Source organism: Chrysemys picta, chromosome 1 (genome assembly GCF_011386835.1).
Source record: "Chrysemys picta bellii isolate R12L10 chromosome 1, ASM1138683v2, whole genome shotgun sequence".
NCBI lineage: Eukaryota > Metazoa > Chordata > Testudines > Emydidae > Chrysemys > Chrysemys picta.
This window is the reverse complement of record NC_088791.1, coordinates 83,103,624-83,124,129: the sequence shown is the minus strand read 5'-3', so window position 1 is coordinate 83,124,129 and position 20,506 is coordinate 83,103,624. Positions and strand designations below refer to the sequence as shown.

General features: G+C 41.5%; 2 protein-coding genes across 9 annotated transcripts in view; both read left to right on the top strand.

The window, feature by feature from the left end:
• The window catches only part of TMCC3 (transmembrane and coiled-coil domain family 3), a 216,139-nt gene extending 211,477 nt beyond the window's left edge, over window positions 1–4,662 (top strand). For all 4 annotated transcript variants that reach the window (XM_005306484.5, XM_065576430.1, XM_005306483.5 and 1 more), the window contains exons 3-4: window positions 658–793; window positions 3,039–4,662. In XM_005306484.5, the coding sequence (XP_005306541.1) occupies window positions 658–793; window positions 3,039–3,341 (439 nt within the window). In that variant the 3' untranslated portion in view covers window positions 3,342–4,662. The remainder of the gene's footprint in view (window positions 1–657; window positions 794–3,038) is intronic.
• A 12,893-nt stretch (window positions 4,663–17,555) lies between these two features.
• Window positions 17,556–20,506, top strand: part of CEP83 (centrosomal protein 83) — a 37,016-nt gene continuing 34,065 nt past the window's right edge. For 3 of the 5 annotated variants that reach the window (XR_010594317.1, XM_065575420.1, XM_065575227.1), the window contains exon 1: window positions 19,889–20,022. The gene's annotated coding sequence lies outside the window, so the exon portion shown is untranslated. Of the gene's footprint in view, window positions 18,868–19,682; window positions 20,023–20,151; window positions 20,270–20,506 lie in introns of those variants that run through there. The other 2 variants (XM_065575282.1, XM_042859818.2) reach the window with 2 other exon arrangements.

The following is a 20,506-nucleotide window of genomic DNA, read 5'->3' as shown; positions in this document are numbered from 1 at the left end:
CTTAAAGGATCCTGCTTTTCAGAAAGTGCTGAGCACCTGTCCTCTGAAAATCAGGACTATTTAAGCTGTAAAGTTTAGGCATCCAAAGTAACTAGTCACTGTTGAAAATAGTGGCCCCCTGAAACATACGCAGAACATCCTGTTTGTCATATTAGTCATGATAAGTGTATTGGTTAATGAGATTAATATAGTTTCTACTGTGCTAACAGATTAAACATTCATACAAACACAATACTTATTAAAATTTCCTTGTGTAGTTCTCCAAGTGTAGGGAAGGCAATTTGTTTCAGTTTGTTTATATGGTGGGAGAAATATTTAGAAACCCCCAGGACAAGATTTGAATTGTGGTCTGAAAGGAGGAAGAGCATGAATTGGTTACACTTATCCACTGAGTTATTTTTATATTGCAGTAGTAAAATGCCTTGGTCTTTCAAACATTGTTCTGTTATTTCACCAACCAGGAGCATTTAGAAAGAGCTTTCAGCCTGCCGAGTAAGTCCTTGGGAAACTTTCCCTCCATCCCTTTCATTACAAACCAAAGTGGGGTGACTTGAGATACAAGGAAAGATTACTTTAAAGTACAGATGCATTCTAACATGGTGTAACATCATTTGTGTAGAAGGAGCTAAATTCAGACTTCTTTTTTTCCTGAAAAAGGTATGAACGATTGGAAGACCAGCTAAACGATCTGACAGATCTTCATCAGCATGAGACTGCAAACCTGAAACAAGAGCTAGCCAGCATAGAAGAAAGAGTGGCATATCAGGCCTGTGAACGGTCACGAGATGTTCAGGTATTTTTATAATCAACTTGTTACATAGCCTAGACATTTTGCAAAATTTGGAATAACGTTTGCATTTAAGGAATTTAGGCCCAATTTTTTACCCAACTAGAGTGAAATCTTGGCCTCACTGAAGTCAGTGGCAGAATTCCCACTGAAGTCAATGGGGCCAGGATTTTACCTGCTAGTATTTCATAATCGAATGAATAAAATCCTGTGGATTCTAAATGGTGTCTTATATCTACTGCTCTGTCATCACTAGAGGAATAAGGAATCTATTGATCTAATGTCAGATGCTCTGAAATGCAATAATTTTGCTTTCCCTGCTGGCTCTGTAACAGCAGTAAGATAACACTATTCCCAGCTGTGTGCTTAACATAAAATAATGTCCAAACCACTTCCTAGCTGAATACTAACATAGCATGGCAGAGCCCTATATAAATTTTGAATTTATTGTGGAAAAACAGTATAGTTGTTGAAAACTGACTGAGATCCCAAATCATTAGTAAAACACCCATGTAGACTTGTGAATTATTAATACAGTTTACAGATGAACTGAGAAGTTTTTAACCTATCAAGACCTTTTGTTCCCTGTGTTTCTCCTGCAAGAGTTTTTCACTTTATTAACGCCTAAAGTAGTGAAAAGAAATTGCATTTCTTGTACTGATTTATGTATTTAGTGATGAGAACTTTACCACAGTCAACTAAACACAATAAATGAAGTAGAAGATTTTAAACAGATTTGTTTTGGAAAGTATGTATTTATTTACTTATCTCTTATGTTTGCACATATGTTGGGTTAATAATTCGGGGGGGGGCAGGGGTAATTTTTAGTTAAAGAGCATTTAGTTCACCTTTAAACAACAGCCAGATTTATACATTCAGGTTCAGAACAAAACAAACATCAAATGAGAAAAGACCAAGTCGGTAAGGGATGGGGAACTTAATTTCCAACTATAGACTAGAGTTCCATCTACAGAAAGTATAAAATGATGATTGAAGAAAAGAGTAAGTCTGGGTAGCTGTGTTTTGAGTGCAGGACATTTCCTAAAGATTAATGACAACCCTGGGGTCTTGGTTATCCACTTTTGCCAGATGATCGGAATTTGTGATTTATTGTATAAAAGAATAGGTTGGAAAGTGAATTATAATTACAGTATTGTTTAGACAGCTAAACATTTCTGCATTTTACTTGTTACAAGAAAATATTAAGAGGACCGTAGCTCCGTTTAAGCTGACATATTGATATTTAAATGATATAACTGTAAGCAAAGTTAGGCTTGAAAGTGGCCAGCGTGACTCAGTTTTATGTTCTCCAGAGACATGCGTGCTCACGATGCATTTATGACATGGATCATTGTACAGTGGGTGGCATTCAAGAGAATGAAAGTGAATTTAGACCAGAATGGAGGTGTAAACCTAATGGGTCCACATTACAGTTGATTTAATTGGTGTCACAGCAAGCCAGCAGTGTCCTAACATTTTCGATGGTGTATGCGAAGAAACTAATTTTGGTGCTGGTTTGATATAGTGAAGTTACCATGGTAACAGCTTACCCAATTCTTCAGCTCATCAGTACAGGTTGAACCTCTCTAGGCTGGCACCCTCAGGACCTGACCGGTGCCGAACCAGAGAATTTGCCGAGGTTAATGCAGAGTGCCAGTGGGTATTGGCCAAGGGCTCCATGCCAGCCCCAGATCCCAGCCGCTGGCCCCTCACCCGGGGTCCCAGACGCCTGCCCCAGCTCCTCCTCTTCCCTCCCAGAGCTTGAATGCCATGAATCAGCTGTTCGCAGCACTTCAGAAGCGCTGGGAAGGAGGAGAAGGAGATGGTAAGCGCAGGGCCGCCGGTGCGCGTGAGGCACGGGGGGAGGGAGGCAGAGGGGGGAACTTGACACTGGTGGATGCTCCGCACCCACTGATTTTTCCCATGGGTGCTTCATCCCCAGAGCACCCATGGAGTTGGTGCCTATGCTGGACCACAGATGTTGCCGGACCAGGGAGTGCCGGATTAGAGAAGTTCAGCCTATACATTCAGAAAACATGAGACACCATGAACACTATTGTTCTCAACCAGGAAAAAATGTAAATGTTACACTTATGATAGCGTTGTCAAGTTTGATTATACTTTTATAATTTTTGTCAACAGTTGATTGTCTGCACAACGTATTTGTTTAAATAGTTTATAAATTTATACTGAATGAGAAACGGTTTTGTGTAGAAATGTAGCTGACTCTTATTTTCCTTTTTGTCTACAGGAAGCCTTGGAATCTTGCCAGACTAGGGTTTTTAAGCTGGAGTTCCATCAGCAAGAACAGCAAGCACTGCAGTCAGAAACTGTGAATGCCAAAGTACTCCTAGGGAAATGTATAAATGTAATCTTGGCCTTCATGACCGTCATCTTAGTGTGCGTTTCTACCATTGCAAAGTTTATAGCTCCTATGATGAAGAGCCGTTTCCATATCATCTGCACTTTTTTTGCAGTGACTCTACTTGCAATATTTTGTAAAAATTGGGATCACATTATCTGTGCCATAGAAAGGATGATCATACCAAGATGAATCCACTAGTCCGGATCTTTTATTTTTTTAAAGAAATGCGTGTGTACAAACTACCAAAATTTTTAATTTTGCAATTTAAACATGCAGACTGGATGAAGGCTATAAAAACACTTGAATGCTAAGGTGTAAATACTTCAATTTATACTCCATGGCAGTTATTTGCCTATTCAATTATACTGTATGTAATTGGCTAAATCTATTATAAACTGCTCACTCCTGTAAATCTTTTGCCTTAATCTTACCAGCTTTCCACTTTATAAACCAGCACATCTACAAGAGGTCATGCTACTGGTGGTGTAAGAAACCTGAAGTGTATTGTGTCATTAACTAGAGTGAGGAGGAGTGATGGTGGGAGTGCATTATAATAAGCATGTACTTGCCCCATTCCTATTGGATTAATTCAGTTGTCTAGCTTCCCATATGAACCAGGATAGAATGGCTAGCTATATTTTACAATATTAGGAAATACCAGCCATACTTATATTATTTCCTAATGCTAGATGATTTAACATCTGTGAATTAGAAACTGGGAAGGTGCTTAATCACAATCCAGCACCATTTCCTGATGCTTCTGCCAGTAGGCCCATACTCAGACAGATTCTGTAAATGTTATACTTTCCCAACAATTTGATATGACTAGAGTCTCTTGTGATACAGATTAGTAAATATTGTATCCTTGAGCTATTCTTTATCGTGTTTAGGAAATATATAAATGTAATAACATGCCTCCAAATATGATGCAGTGAATGAATTATAAGATCACAAGGACATCTTAGAAGAATAAAGAAACTAGTAACCAGTGCGGATGCCACTATGTTGACTTCAGTACCTCTTCTTGTCATATTTCAAGCCTTGCAGATTGCAAAGGGAGAGCACGTAAACAATTGTTTAAATTTTTAACAGTCAGTTGATAAGCTTTCCAATTAACATGAAATGGATAACACTAGGCCCCAAGTTGGAGTAGGAGTTAGTAATTCTGAAGGAAGTTGGATGCTGTAAGTTTTTTTTGCTTCAGGGTTCCACAGGGGATGTGCAGGAACCACCAGGTCAGGAGGATTGGGAAAGAATGAAAGTTTATATATTAGAACTAACGTGCAATGTCTTTTGTGAGAAATTCCTGAGAACAGTGTTTTAGACATCAGACAATAACGCCACTATGAAACAGGTAGGTTTTTTTTAAATATAATTTATTTTGCCTGATCTAGAAACTACAAAATATTTTTCTTGAAATCCTTTGTTGCCTGGGTAACCAGATATGATGTAAAATAATATATGAAATAAAATATCAGGATTCTTCTCCACTCGTATGTATCCAGAAAAATGACAAATGTCTGTTATTTAATTTAATATTTAGTGCTGTTTGCTTTTAAGATATGTTGTCATGACAGCATTATTGTTACTTTGGTCGCAGGGGTAATTATGCCTGAATTTTAATTAAGTGCAATAAGTTGTATGGAAGTCTTTAGAAATTCTTATATGGAAAAAAGGAAAAAGCACTTTGTCCTTTCTTCACCATAACACGATTTATAATTAATCTAATAGCTTGCTGTGGCTTCAGGGGCTGAACAAAGAGCATGGCTAATGATGTAAATAATGATCTAACTGAGACTTTAGAAAACTAAATTTAAAAAAAAGTCATTAAAGAAATTCTGATATGTGCAATGTTTTTGAATATAGAAAGGAATTGAATCCGGAAGGATTGTGATACTTGACTTGCTGCAGGCACAGGAAATTAATCAATAGAATACACCCACTTTATCTATCTGGAGCCTGTTCAATCTTCCAGAGGAAGGTGGAGGAAATTAAAACAAAAACTTGCTGATAGTGGCATGACCTTCCATACCTCAAACTTAACAGTCAGTTTAACACTGTATATGTGAGCAAGAATTGCCATATATTCATCCAAATCCATTTATTCTCAAAGTCACTATTGGTATCCAAGTAATTAGTCCTCTTTTCCTTGATTTCTGAAAGCAAAGAATTCCAAATACTGATGACCCTTCTGAGGGGGGGAACAATCAGTGTTATACCTAAACTTTACCTTTTGCAATTTGCAGGCAGGTCTTTGTGCGTTCCTGTTGCTGTTTAGTTCAATGAGATCCTTATTCCCAATTCTTTTATCATCCCCATTTAGGTATTGTATGGATACATTGCATTAAAATTTCATCCCCTAACCAGTCCACCCACTCATAGCTACCTCATCTATCCAGTTGATAGGCTGAGGAGGTTACAAACTGTATCAGTTGAAGAGATTAAACAGATCTTCATAGTGAAGTCTCCTCCATAACTTTGAAAAAACGTAGCTGCTCCTTTCTGGATTTACTCCAGAATTTGTACATCCTAACAGAGGATTTCCCTTGTTTTGTTTATATACCCTTTTGATGCAGCTTGGGAACCTTTTGGCCTTTACTGCGTTAAACAGTAAATTCCCATCTTCATTGCAGCTAACATGAATATTAAGTTCTTTTGTTGTCGGTACTTCCCAGTTCTTTAGCCAGCATTTATATTTTAGATTTAAAATCCTTTATGACTTGCATTAAAATCCATCAGCCATTTTATAAACCATTCCCCTAATGTATTTAAATTTTTCTTACCAATTTATAACTTTGCGTCTAAAGGTGAGTTTGGAGGGGACGGACCTAAAAGGAAGAGCCCCAGTACTGACTCTTGACATAATATGCTAGTGACTTCTCTTCATTGTAATCCATTGCCATCCTTTTTGTATCCTCCATTTAATCATTTTGATATTCAATTTATATACCTGCATTCCAGGCTGGACAATAGAAAAATCAAGCATTGATATAGTACTTTTGTTAAATGGCTTACAAATGTCTACATATATGTAATATGGATGCTACTTGTCAGTAGCTTTTCTGAACTCAGGAAAACAATTGTTTAGTTTAGCATAATTTAGATATCTTTATTAATTTAACCTTGCTGATTCCAATGTAGAAACCTTGAATTTGTGACCCATTCTGTCTGATCTGTCTCTGACAATTTCCAGGATCAGGACATAACAAATTAAGCCTCTTTAACTATGTAAGATCAGCCAGTCTCTCTCCTAAGCAGAAAAATCTGTTACAGCCATGCTTTGGGAATACAAAGACATCTGTACTTGGGTAGAATATGGTAACTACCAACAAGTGATCTCCATGTAAAATGAGAATGTAATGCTCAAAGGAACTGTTTTACCCTTGGCTGATCAATCTGACTGACTCCAAATCAGAAATAGTGAGGTCTTACATAACAGATGCAGTACATTTCCATATTGGCTTTGTATTGGAAATAAAACACATTTAAAAATCGCAAGACATCTCTAAAGTAAGAAAAAAAAAAAAGGTTTCAGAGTAGCAGCCGTGTTAGTCTGTATCCGCAAAAAGAAGAACAGGAGTACTTGTGGCACCTTAGAGACTAACAAATTTATTAGAGCATAAGCTTTCGTGGACTACAGCCCACATCGCCCTCTATAACACTGATAGAGAGATATGCACATCTGAAGAAGTGGGCTGTAGTCCACGAAAGCTTATGCTCTAATAAATTTGTTAGTCTCTAAGGTGCCACAAGTACTCCTGTTCTTCTTTTTGAGAAAAAAGAAAATGCTTCTCAGTGCAAGTTAATACAGACCTAACCGTTCTGTCAATCAGGCACTTTCATCTTTATAGGTTCCCTTCTGAGCTCTATCTAAAACCATACCAATGTGCCATAGGCTGTCCCAACCAATAGCAATTTCAAGATCTTTCTCCATGAGAAATGCTCAGATTCTTTATGGATCGCACGTCTTGTGTCAAGTCTCCCCATCTTCTTCCCTTCTCTTTCCCTGTGGCTGTCCTGGTCCTTTGGTAATCTTTCCGTCATGTTCTATTTTAATATTTCAAAAACTAATTAAAAATGCTTCAACATACCATATTTTCCCTCATTTTTGCTTCAGTAATTTGCATATGTCCTGTACTACTTGATGACCCCAATCTTCACTTTCCCAACTCTTCCAACATTTTGTATTTTTTTTCTCCTTATGTATCCTTATCTGTGGTAAGCCAGGGTGTCTAACTTGTGTTAAGGAAGTGGAAGGTAGCCTTTAATATGCTCATGGCACTCAATCCCTTTAAATGTATGCCAAACTCTTTGAAACTCCCTCTCCCAAAATATGTTGAATTCTTTTCTCTGGCTGATTCTGGATGGCAATCAAAGAACCACTTAATTTCATTGCCAAGTGTAGCTTCAGTCTCAAGATCCTTAGTAAATTAGTCATAATTGGTTGGAACTGAGTCTAGTAACCCTAGTCATTATGGTTAACATTCTAACTGCTTGAGAGAGAAACACATCTTTGAAAGCCCCAAAGAGTTTGATGGTAGAATCCATACCTGTTGATTCCTGGAGAGTTAATTTCCCATGACAGTTACCTTCACTGTTAGTTTCACTGTTAGCTACCTTTCTAATTTCAGCCCATTGATCCAAATCAAGGGGTTTCTTTAGGGCAGGGGTCGGCAACCTTTCAGAAGTGGTGTGCCGAGTCTTCATTTATTCACTCTAATTTAAGGTTTCACGTGCCGGTAATACATTTTAACATATTTAGAAGGTCTCTTTCTATATGTCTATAATATATAACTAAACTATTGTTGTATGTAAAGTAAATAAGGTTTTTAAAATGTTTAAGAAGCTTCATTTAAAATTAAATTAAAATGCAGAGCCTCTTGGACCGGTAGCCAGGACCAGGGCAGTGTAAGTGCCACTGAAAATCAGCTTGTGTGCCGCCTTCGGCACGCGAGCCATAGGTTGCCTACCCCTGCTTTAGGGCTTCCCACACAAACCTAGTGAAAGATGCCCACATACATTTAGTTCCACTGTTGTCCAAAGTCACTGATATTACTCTGACTGGATACTATCCTACTCAATTTCTTCCTGCCTTATATACTATAAGTTCAGTCCTTCATGTAACCCAGTGGTGTTTCTTGTCTTATTAAGCTCCAGTTATACCAGTTCTGGCTTTTCATAGAGAGCTATTGAATCTGGCCACTGCTTGTTTAGTATTAAAATGCCTAACATTAAGAAGTGGAACCGCTACTGGAGTACTGTGTCCAGTTCTGGTGTCAACATTTCAGGAAGGACGTTGATAAATTGGAGAGGTCACAGAAAGAACATTGAGAATGATTAAAGGGTTGGAAAACATGCCTCACAGTGAAAGATTCAAGGAGCTCAATCTGTTTAGTTTATCAAAGATAAAGTTAGGGGGTGACTTGGTCAGTCTATAAGATCCAGATGCTTAATGTATTTAGGCTCGTATTCTGTTCTATATAGGTTTTCATACCATGCACATCACCATAGTATCTGAGCACCTTCCAGTAGTGCATTAAGCAACATGACTACACATCTGTCACATATTGTTTGTGTTCTCATCCTCTTCCCCAGAGGGAGAAGCATGTGGAGTTGTGTCTTGTTTTGGTAGGCTGGGTTTTTGTTTTGTTTGTTTGTTAAATATAGCTGTTGCTATGTGTTCATGTTTGAGAAGAAAAGATCAAAGAAATGTGCCTTGCACTTTGAGTGGAAAGTGACAAGGGTTGTAGTAGTTGTTAGTTCCTGGGGGAGTTTATTCCAGTCTCCTACCATCCCTGGAGAAGGTTGTGTCTCCTGCATAGACAAGCTTTACTCTTATTGTTGAGAATTGCATTGTGCCAGAGGAGTGAAGTTGTTGACCGTGGTCTTCGTCCCAGAACTTTTGGTCTTTTAGGTATTCTGAGCCCAGGCCATGGAATGCTTCGAAAATAAGGACTGAGACCTTTAACTTGATTTGAAATTCTATGGGAAGCCTGTGTCGGGAGCAGACGACAGATGTGATATGCTCATAGTAGTCTGTGTTGCTGAGGAGAGACACACTGTAGCATTTTGTACTAGTTGGAGTTTCCTAAGTTCCCATTGATTTCAGTGAAAGTTAGGAGCCTAAATACCTTTCAGCATCTTTGCATAAGTACCTACATTGAGAACAGAGATTTGATAATAGAGGTCTCTTCAATCTAGCAAACAAAGATATAACATGAATCAATGGCTGGAAACTGAAGCTAGACAAACTCAAACTAGAAATAAGGTGCAAATTTTTAACAGTGAGGGTAATTAATCCTTGGAACAATTTATCATGGGGTGTGGTAGACTGTCCATCACTCAAAAGTTTTAAATCAAGATTGGATGTTTTTCTAAAAAATATGCTGTAGTTCAAACAGGAATAAATGCAGGGAAGTCCTATGGCCTGTGTTATACAGGATGTCAGACTAGATGATCGCAATGGTCCTTCTGGTTTTATAATCTATAATTTACAAAAATTAGCTAAACAAGATCAAAATACAAAGAGGATCTGGAATCACTTAGGTGCTTTTGAAAAATTTTACACCAAGTCCTATTTTCAGAAGTAACATGCTCTGAGACTTAGGCGCCTAGATTTTATATTGATTTTTTTTTAATAAGGCAGTTTTATAACTTCTTCCAGATAAACAAATATATATTCATAGTCAAAACTTGAAATACAGTACTGTAGACACAGACAGGTTTTTAAATGAAATTTGAATGCCAACAGAATGAGCTTAATCTGGTAGTGAAGCAATTTAAAAAATGAAAATTTTATATTAAAATAATGTAAGGGAAAAAGAAAATATTGCAATTTACTGAATTGCTTAATCACCCTTGAAGAACAAAAAGCACTATAAAATCCAGTTTTGAGGCCAGTAAAATCCTGTCATCTGTTTTCTAAGAAATGAGAAGACAATGTACATATAGATTGCATGGGGACTTGATTGAATTGTCTTGTAAGTTTGATTTTATTGCATATGTGTGGTGTATTAAGTTGTACTGTTGGTAGAAAGCTCTTTCTTTCCATGAATCTATCTCCCTTCCTTTTTTGTAAGGTAATGCTGACTAGGCAGTACCGAAGTGTACTGAAAGCTGTTTATTTTTATTGACTGAAAATATTTGTGTCAGCATATAACCTTTGTATCTCGTACCACTTTCATTTTGTGCAGCACGGTGTAAAAATGCATCTATTAATGTATGTAGTGTATTTGTGTATTTCTTGGTGTGGTCATGACTGCTCAAAGGTGCCATTAACATTTTTTTTAAATAAAAGTATTTTAAATTTAATTTGCTGTTAAAAGTTCACTTTCTTACAATTATCTCTAATTGGTCAAATCCCCCTCCCTATAATGCTTTCTCTGTCCATATCTACATTTCTTAAGGGAGAGCATTCTCTAGTTTCAAAATAAAGATGAAAACTATTCAGATTTTGATTTTTGAGTGCTATACCCTGTGGGTGTCAAAAATTGAGATCTTGGATTTTATTTACAGCTATGGCTTGGCAGTGGTGTAAAGGTCAGAGGAGGAACCATCGCTAGACTTTTTTTTCCAAATTCAATCTGAACATGATATATGGTGAAATGGTTTAATTTTATCAAGTATTTGGAGTCATTTGGGACTTTTTCTTTGGACAATTGAAATAGAAGCTTGAAGTTTGTTTGTTTATTTATTCTAGTGTCAGAAAACAGGTTTAGGCACATCACCAAATATTACTACTGTTGAGAATATATTCTTAGAATGTTCATATTAAGTATAACAATCCTTAATTAAGAAAACAAGTGCTCATGAAAGGTGTTAGACTGACAGCCTTTGGGACTAAGGTCATGTATACCCAGACCACATACAGCACAGACATAAGCAGTACCAGCAGGCCATTTTGCTCTGTGGCTGTGCATCAAACCTCCTGTTGAGGAAATGGGATAAAATTGTTTTTATGTCCAGTCAATTGCTTCCCCTTCCAAGTAATGCCAGTTTTAGTGCTAGGTTTTGATATGCATGCTAGGTGCTTTAATCTTTAGTAAAGAGATCAAGGCTAACTCATTTCACAAACTGTAGGTTGTCCTCAGACTGTAATTATTTTTGGTTCTTGCTAATGTTGGCTGGATGCATGTTGGTGGCCCAGAGAAAAAAATGCTCTACATTACTAACCATCTGACTCAGCCCTCCCAAAGGGTTGTATATGCTTGTACACATATAGCACCAAATTCAACTTGTTGAAAATGAAAGAGGCGTCAGCACTGGAGTGGTACAAAACATTGATTATTTGTGTAGCGGTAGCACAAAGAGGCCAGGGCCCAGTTGTGCTAGGCAGTGTACAATGCCATCCTGTACAAGGATGAAGGTCCTTGCCATGAAAGAGTTTACAGTCCAAGACAACAGTTCGATACAAGAGTATATATGAGGAAATAATGAGATGGTGCTGGTCAGCATGATAACCAGTGACTGCAGCGAACAATTGTCAAGTTTTGGTAGGCATCATAGCAGAGAAATGTCTTAAGGGGGTATTTGAAGGACAACAACGTAGTTTTCCAAATATTTAGAGAACTCCACTCACACATAACAAGGTTATATGTTGGAAAAGTATTTAAATGGCCAATCAAAACGGGCATTTGTGGAACAATGACAGAAGTCGGTTTCTTTATATTGTATAAGAGGTGATAGGTAGGGTGGGGAATAGGATGTGGAAGGCCTTCAAAGTGAAGACAAGTAGTTTGTGTTGATGCGGTAGAGAGGCATATGGCCAAACTCTGCCTCCAGGCTTTATACACTCCCCCTACAGCTCCTCTCTTAGTTCTGCAGAGTGAACTTCTTTCTTTCTACAGTCTCCAGGTTGACTTGTAGCTCCTGGGCATCATTCTTCAGTTTCACAGATACGCCTTTTTTTTTTAATTCTTGTATTATTTTTTCATCCCAGACTTTCCAAGACAGACTGCATTTAAATGTTCTAGGAAATTGTATTTAGCTTTTGTATTAACATGTTTTATCTTAAATAAGTTCATTACTTTGCATGTGTTTACTTTATTACTCAGTTCAAAGCAAATGGTAAAGTTGGATGTACACAATTGCAATTCTTGCCTTTTAGTGAAAAAGTACAATAATTGAAAGTGCTAGAGTTCTCCCTACAGTGACAATCCAGATCAGGACTGAAATAAATGAAAAGATGATATGAGGAACTCTGCACTGCATCCTCCTGAATTCTTACTTGACACAGCGTTTCACTTATATTCAGACTGTTGATTTAGCTGAAAATTCATTCATTTTGTGTCTCTGCTGGGTGACAGCTGAGTCCCCCAGTTGATAGCAATCCACCTTTCACGACATGAGCTGCCAGCTTCAGACAGAGCTTGGGCAGAGAGGCTGAATTCTCTGTCTCCAGTACAAGTTCTAAAGTTAACTGGTGCTCAGATGGTAAAGGAAAATTCTCAGGAATTTTCTGGCTTTATTATCTAATATTTTATCTCCATCTCAAAACAGGAAAACTTTGGATGGGACTTTTATGACTGTGGCTGCATTTGTTTAATCCACAATCTACTCTTCTGGTGAAGATTTGGATTCTGTTCTCCCTTACACTTGTGTAAATCTGGAGTAACTCCACTAAAGTCAATGGAGTTGTACAGGTATCTATCTGATGTAAATGAAAGTAAAATCAGGCCTGAAGTCTGTAATATATAAATGCAACACAAAAATATTATCTAATTTTAGCCCACCAGGACACAGTCTGTAAGCAACCTCAGTGTTTGCCTTTTGAATACAATTTTAATTTTTTTAATTTACAATTTTGTGATCATCTTACAAACATTTTTTAAATTTAAAAATGTTGAAAAATTGGAGTGGGTTCAGAGAAGAGCCAGGAGAATGATTAAAGGATTAGAAAACATGCCTTACAGTGATAAACTTAAATGGTTCAATCTATTTAGCTTAACAAAGAGAAGGTTAAGGGGTGACTTGATTACAGTCTATAAGTACTTACATGGAAAACAAATATTTAATAATGGGCTCTTCAGTCTAGCAGAGAAAGGTATAACATGATCCAATGGCTGGAAGTTGAAGCTAGACAAATTCAGACTGGAAATAAAGTGTGATTTTTTTAAATTATTTTTTTTAACAAGTAATTAACCATTGGGACAATTTACCAAATCATGGGGGATTTTCCATCACTGATAAATCAAGATTGGTTGTTTTTCTACAAGACCTGCTGTAGGAATTAATTTGGGAAAGTTCTATGGCCTGTGTTATACAGGAGGTCAGACTAGATGAACACAGTGGTCCCTTCTGGCCTGGGAATCTATGAATACGTTGGTATTTATGTTAGAAAACACCTACTTTCCCTAACAGCTGTGAACCCTCTTTGTAATTTTTTCACTACTATAAAAGTCATATGTTAAAGAATCAATGACTGCTTACATCCAAATCAAATAGAATAGAGAACATGGGACTGTGTAGTCAGTCAGCAGTCCGCTGTAATATAACAAGACACTTAAATGGGACTGACATGGCTGCAACTACACAGCATAATATCCTATTGATTGGTCTCAGTCTTTATATCTATTGACTCCCATAGTTTTTTAGACTATACCAGGGATGAAATACTGGCTTTGTTGAAGTTAATGGCAAAACTTCCTTGACATCATTGGGGTCATGTTTTTACCCCAGGAATAAAGAATTCCAGTGACGTTTTGTCTTCTGACTATAAATGTTTTTCTTAGGAGCACCACATACAGTATCCACTCTATTTAATTTTCCCTCTTCCTCAGCCTAAATAATGCAACCATTGGAGCCAGTCATCTCTGGGGCTCGTGTTAGAAGGTATGGGGCTTTGTCCTGTCTGTCTGGGACTCAGAGTATGTTTATACTGCAATTACAGGGTGTGACTGCAGCACAAGTTACCATACCCGAGCTAGCTTTAATCTAGAGCAATGAAGTTGTGGAAGTGTGCGTTTCTGCTCAGGCTGTACAAATCTGCCCAGAACCTGGGATAATTACTCAGTGGACTGGTCTGCACTGAAATGTAGGCTACAGCAGCTTCACTGCTCAGGTACCTGAGCTCGCTAGATGAAAATTAGCTCAGGTACGTTTACGTGAACTATAATCACAACCTGTGCTTTCGGTGTAGACCTATCTAAGATTGTTGCCTGCCTAATACTTCCAGGCCCAGCTGATGCAGGAGCAGGATAGAGCCTTTGATCACCACACTTATTAATTTCCCATGCGGCATCTCTCTTGCTAGACTGCATTTAGGCCAAGGTGACTGTGAAAGTCCCCAGGGAGGCATCTCACTATCATCTGCCCTTAGCGTGAGAGAGCCTTAACTGTGTCTGCCAGGGGTCAGCTCCTAGACAACCCTGGCCACAGGCAGAACAGGTACTCCCCTCTCAGCCCCCGCAGGCTCTGCTGTCGCTCTGTAAGTAATAGATATAAAACCCCCAAGGACTCAAAGCGTACCTCTAGAGTGTCCAGTCTCTTAGCCACTGACGCTCAGAAAATTACCAGATCCCCTGCTCCTAAGTACACTGCAGCCTACCAGTTCACCTAAGAACACAGCACTGCTTAACTCACAGCACTTAGATTTATTTATAGAGAAAGCAAGTACAGTGGAACCTCAAAGATATGAACACCACAGTTACGGACTGACTGGTCAATCAGACACCATGGGGAACCGGAAGTAGGCTATTAGGCAGCAGCGACCAAAAAACAAAAAAACAAACCAGCAAATACTGTACTGTGCCTGTATTGCATCTTAAAGGTAGGCACGTCTGGGCTTCCAGTCCCCACCCCCTTCCCTACTCACCATGGCAAGGGGCAGCCAATTACAGGTAGGAGGTGGTGAATGCTGTTTTCCCTTCTCCCTCCTGACTGGGAGGGGGGACAAGCTTGCAAGTTCAGAGCCAGGGAAAGAAACTTCCTGAGCTGCTACTGAAACCTGGCCTGGAGTGTAAGCTGCCGGAGCCCGAGCTCCTGCCTGCACGCTGGGATCTGGAGGAGCAGCTCAGTTTTAAAGGGCCACAGCCTGCACCACGCACCCACTGATATTGTGGTGCCCTAGGGTGCCTCATTCATCACCCTTGCAACCAGAGGGCTAGAACCAGCGGTCTGTGCCCATCCGCATTCACCGGGCAGCCACTGCAAAGCTGAGCCCCTGCTCGGAGCAGTCCGCCCTGAGGAGCAGCCTATAACGGCTCGTTCATAGTAATGAACAACCTCCATTCCCGAGATGTCCGTAATGCTGAGGTTCTACTGTACAAGTTTATTTAACAAAGAAAGCAATTAATATGATAAACAGAAATATTGGAAACAAAGGGTTACACATAAAACAAAGTCACAACACACATTCTAGAGCCTAAACTCAGCTAACAAATGCCCTCTTGTGCAGGGCCGGCTCCCAAGTTTTTTGCCGCCCCAAGCAAAAAATTTTTCCTGTGGCCCCCCCAGCCCCGCCCCAACTCCATCCCTTCCCCGCCCCATTCCAACCCCTCCCCCAAATCCCCGGCCCCGCCTCCTCCCTTGGGCGTGCTGCATTTCCCCTCCTACCCCTCCCTCCCAGGCTTGCCTGGGAGGGAGGGGGAGAAGCGGAGTGGCGGTGCGCTTGGGGGGAGGAGGCAGAGGTGAGCTGCCCTCCCCCTCCCCCCCCCCGGTTACTTCCTGCGGCCATCCCTGTGCCCCCCCACGGCCGCAGCTCACCTCCTCTCAGGGCCGGCTCCTGGCTTTTTGCACCCCAAGCAAAAAAAAAAAAAAAAAAAAAGGAGCCTAGTGCCGCCCCTTGGAAAGTGCCGCCCCAAGCACATGCTTGGAGGGCTGGTGCCTAGAGCCGGCCCTGCTCTTGTGTAATGAAGTCCTCACAGCATTTTTCAACCAAGATGGCTGAGATCCTCCTTTCATGAGGCCAAGCCTGCTGGAAGGTTGCCTTCCCCAGCTGAAGGATCCCAGGGCATCTCTCTGCACCCCCCCAATACACCAGACCTTCTTAAACACCTCAAAATATCTTCACCTCTCAAACGGGGGTCTTCCCCCATGCTCCTGCTGTTTACCTCTTCCTGTTTATTTTCTTTTGAAGTTTCCACAAGCTCTTCATTAGTATTTGACTCAGTATGCTAATGGACTTTTATTGTAAGACCCATAATATACAATGGTCAGCTAAGGAGATAAGTGTTTCCTACCTCCTGTCTGGAGAAGTCTATCTCAATGCACACAGTCTCTCTGGTCCTTTAACTACAAGACCTTAAGAACATAATTTTTAATATATATATTCCTTACATATTATCTGCTTATACATTTTGCAAACATTATGATGACCAGTGTGACACAAGCTTTCTGTAGAAACCTTTATATGGCATTCTTTGGTGAACTAGAATGTAAATACCAGATGCTGGAGAGCCCTGTGACCCTTATGTACCCCTATACCCTCTCCCCGTTGGCATCAGGAGGTCCTTGGGTCACAGTGACACATACTAAACATAGATTAACCACAGATTCATACCTGCTACAGCAATAGTCCTATCTAAAGAGACACTTCTGGATTACCAAAACTCATGTTTGTTCCACATAGCAGCTACTTTCACCCTTGCTCCATAAGGACAGCAAACAAGTCTGAAGTGAGCCTTTGGATTCATTACAGCATTTCTTCGCCATGACTACATATTATCTATCCCATGAAAAGAATGGAATTGGGGGAAGGAGGAGGGAAAGCCTGAATTGCACTTATATAAGACTCCGTTCCCATCAAATTCCTCTTTTCACTTGGGTAAACTTTCCTTTTTTTTGGTAAAATTCTGAACATCTAATCCAGTAAATTCCCATTGTTAAAGAAATAATTTAAGATTACATTGCTAGTAGAAATAAGGAATCTCAAATATTGGGAACCTAAAAGCTTTCCAGCTGTTTTTTTTAAATTCCCATCCATTGGCCTGTCTCCTGTTTAACACCTTTCTTCCCTTGCTGTGCTCATCTGCTATTCCCTATGTCTCTTGCTGGTCCCAATCTGCATGTTCTCCCTTCCCTGGCCTTCTTTTCCAAGAACCCTTGAATTCTATCCCCTTGTCTCCTGCTTCATCTCCCTGCCTTTGATGCCTCCTGCAAGAGGACTCCTAACACAGCCCCAATTTAAGTCACTACAGCAATTTTTAAGAGGAAAAAGCAGGCTTTGTGTTGCCTTTCACAAAGATGCTGCTCAGAACAGCTCTAGGGGAGATGGGCATGCAGTTCTGCTCCTTGCTTAGAACTTCAGACAATTAGATCTGTTGGGTCTGGGTAGCTTTTTTTTTTTTTAACAGCCTTTTTTAACAGTCATTTTCCTGAGAACTACACTTTACAGTCCTGTAAAACCTACTGTGCTTTGCATCCAAAACAAAAATCTTAACTTTTTAAAACAAAATCTTTGTTAACTTTGGAAAAAAACTCAATCTGTATTCATGTTATTGCAGTATTACAAAATATTGCTACAGATTTAATGCTTTTCTTCCTAAAAGCTCCAGTTGTTACCATTTTGCTACTGAAATTGTCAAGATATTTATCATAACCTTCTGATTATAAAATTCTATATAAAATCATACATTTTTACATGATTTCATCTAAAAAGAAACAAATATTCAACCATTTTGCCTAGACTTATTGTTCTTGATCTTTGGGAAATAATTGTCACACGTACTAGCCTTTTCCATATCTAGGATTACAGCAACCTCTAGGGGAACTAATTGTAACTGTAATTTTTTATGCAAACCTATAAAAACATTCTGGTGATATTTAACTTTGTTGTTGTTGATTTGTTTTTTTAATGGGGCTAGGAGCATAAGTGAATCATACCTTGTAATATACAAAGTGGAGCCTTTTTTTATTCATTCCCTATTGAAAGGAAGGGCATTACTAGACTGGGATGATTAAGGACTCTTCTTAGTCAAAATAAATCTTTCAAAATAGGTTACAGATTTCATCAAAAGTACCTGATAACTGTTTTGACTGCTCTTACTGATTCATAAAATAGTATAAGTCCATTCAAATATAAATGAATTGGTACTATTAAGAATACTGTGAACGTATTTGTTCTTGTTAAACAGTTGTGTAATGGGGTACTGGCATTAGTCACATCCACCTGCCTTTATGATCTGGAGTTAGCATTGTTGAGTACAAAATATGATGTATAGCTATCTCCTTACTTGTCTGAAGTAGATTATTTAAAAGAGTTAGACACTGCAATTGTCAGAAACTGCTTCAAGTTGTGTAAATTTACTTTAATTACAACCATTTTTGTATGTTCTATTATTCCCTTCTCTTACCCTAGAAGCATATCTTAGGAATAAAGGGAGTCTGGGTTTGAAATTTGGTATAATAGCTTGAACTTATTTTTCAGTGTTGTCTACAATGCATTTTGCACATAAAGTTTTGTTGTTCTGCAGATGCGTAACCATGAACACAGGCATACTGCAGTTGAGCACTTTCACCTCTTTTCTTTCATTGTCAAACACTTCTGCAATATAAGCAGAACCAGGAGAGCAAATATACCTTGCCGTGTATACTGTATTTAATGCCCTACTTAACGAGAGGTATAGACTGCAGTACTGCTGGAAGTGCCCTGTTGCCATGACCTTCCATGGTGCATGTGAAGTAACATTGCAGGGGAGTGGGACCGTTTTCAAGAGCTTGACCGCACCCTGGTGGGGACGGAGTGGGGCACTCTTCAAAAAGGCAAAATCCTGTTCGGGTTTCCTAGGGTTACCATACTTAACAAATAAAAAAAGAGGACCCTCCATGAGGTCCTGGCCCCGCCCATTTCCCACCCCAGCCCCACCCCAACCCCGCCCTAACACTGCCCCCCCTCCCTCCCACTCCCAGCCACACGGAAAGGGCTGCCCGAGCGCTACCGGCTTCACAGTTTGCCGGGCCCCCAGACCCTGCGCCCCTGGCTGGCGCTTCCCCAGTGCAGCTGGAGCCCGGGAGGGGAAGCGCCCAGCCGGGGGCGCAGGGTCTGGAGGCTGCCCGGCAAACCGTGAAGCCGGTAGCGCTTGGGCTTCGGGCAGCCCCCTTGCCTCCGGACCCTGCGCCCCCAGCCGGGCACTTCCCCTCCCGGGCTCCGGCGGTGCAGGGTCCGGAGGCATGGGGGCTGCCCAAAGCCCGTAGCGCTCGGCTCTTAAACAGAGCTGAAGAGTCAGGGAGGAGCAGAGCCGCCGCGGCCGGAGGCTCTGCTCCTCCCCTGACTCTTCGGCTCTGTTTAAGAGCCGAGCTGCCCAAGCGCTACCGGCTTCGGGCAGCCCCCGTGCTTCCGGACCCTGCGCCGCTGGAGCCTGGGAGGGGAAGTGCCCGGCCGGCGGCTGGGGTCCGGAGGCAAGGGGGCTGCCTGAAGCCCATAGCGCTCGGGCAGCTCGGCTCTTAAACAGAGCCGAAGAGTCAGGGGAGGAGCAGAGCAGCCACAGGAGGGGAAGTGCCCGGCCGGCATTTTCCCGGACATGTTCGGCTTTTTGGCAATTCCCCCCGGATGGGGGTTTGATTGCCGAAAAACCGGACGTATGGTAACCCTAGGTTTGCTCCAGTACTGGGCAGGGCCCAAGCCAGCCACGCGGACCGTGGATAAAACCAGACCAGTGGCCGCCTTCCTCTGCACCCCAGCGCGCCTCAGGCGCGAGCCGGTTTCCAGAGCAACCTCGCTTCCCCTCGCTCAGCGCTTCCCGGCCCGGAGGCGGCACTTCCGCGTTCCCGCCAAGCTCAGCGGCGTCAGCCTTATTGGAAATTCCGGGAGGCTGACGGGTCCCGAGCGGGGTCACAGCCAGGCGGTATGGGGAGGGGGCGGGACGGACGGCTACAGCGGGAGGCGAGGCGCCATTTTTAAACCCTCTTGGCGGCTACCGGTAGCTGTTTCCGGGTGAGTGAGGGGGGGACTCGGGCCCCTGCGTGGCGGTGTCCTGGTTGCCCCGCTCTCTCCGTCGATCGGCCCCGCACTGCGGAGCGGTCTCTGCCGCGGACAGGGCTCGGCGGTTGGTTCGAGGCTCGCCGTTCTCTCCTCGGCTCGGTCCCGTGCCTGGCGGCGGCTGCTGCTCCCCCCAGTGCCCGGCGCTGCACAGGGCCTGGCCCCAGGGCTCCCGGCCTGAACGGGCGGCGACTTGCCCGGGGTGAGCTCAGTGGCGGCGCGAGGGGCACAGTAACCGGCTGTGCTGTGCGCTGCCCATCGGGACATGAGGGGACGTCTCCTTCCCTTGCAGCTGTGCTGCTGGAGCCCGGGGGCTGACAGCCGCGGGCACCTCGCCCGCCGCGGGCTCCTGCTTCTGCCGCTTGCTTCAGGGTGCGAGCCGCAACCGCGCTCACACCAGCTGTGCTCGCCTGCCGGGAAAGGCCCCTGGGCCTGTGCA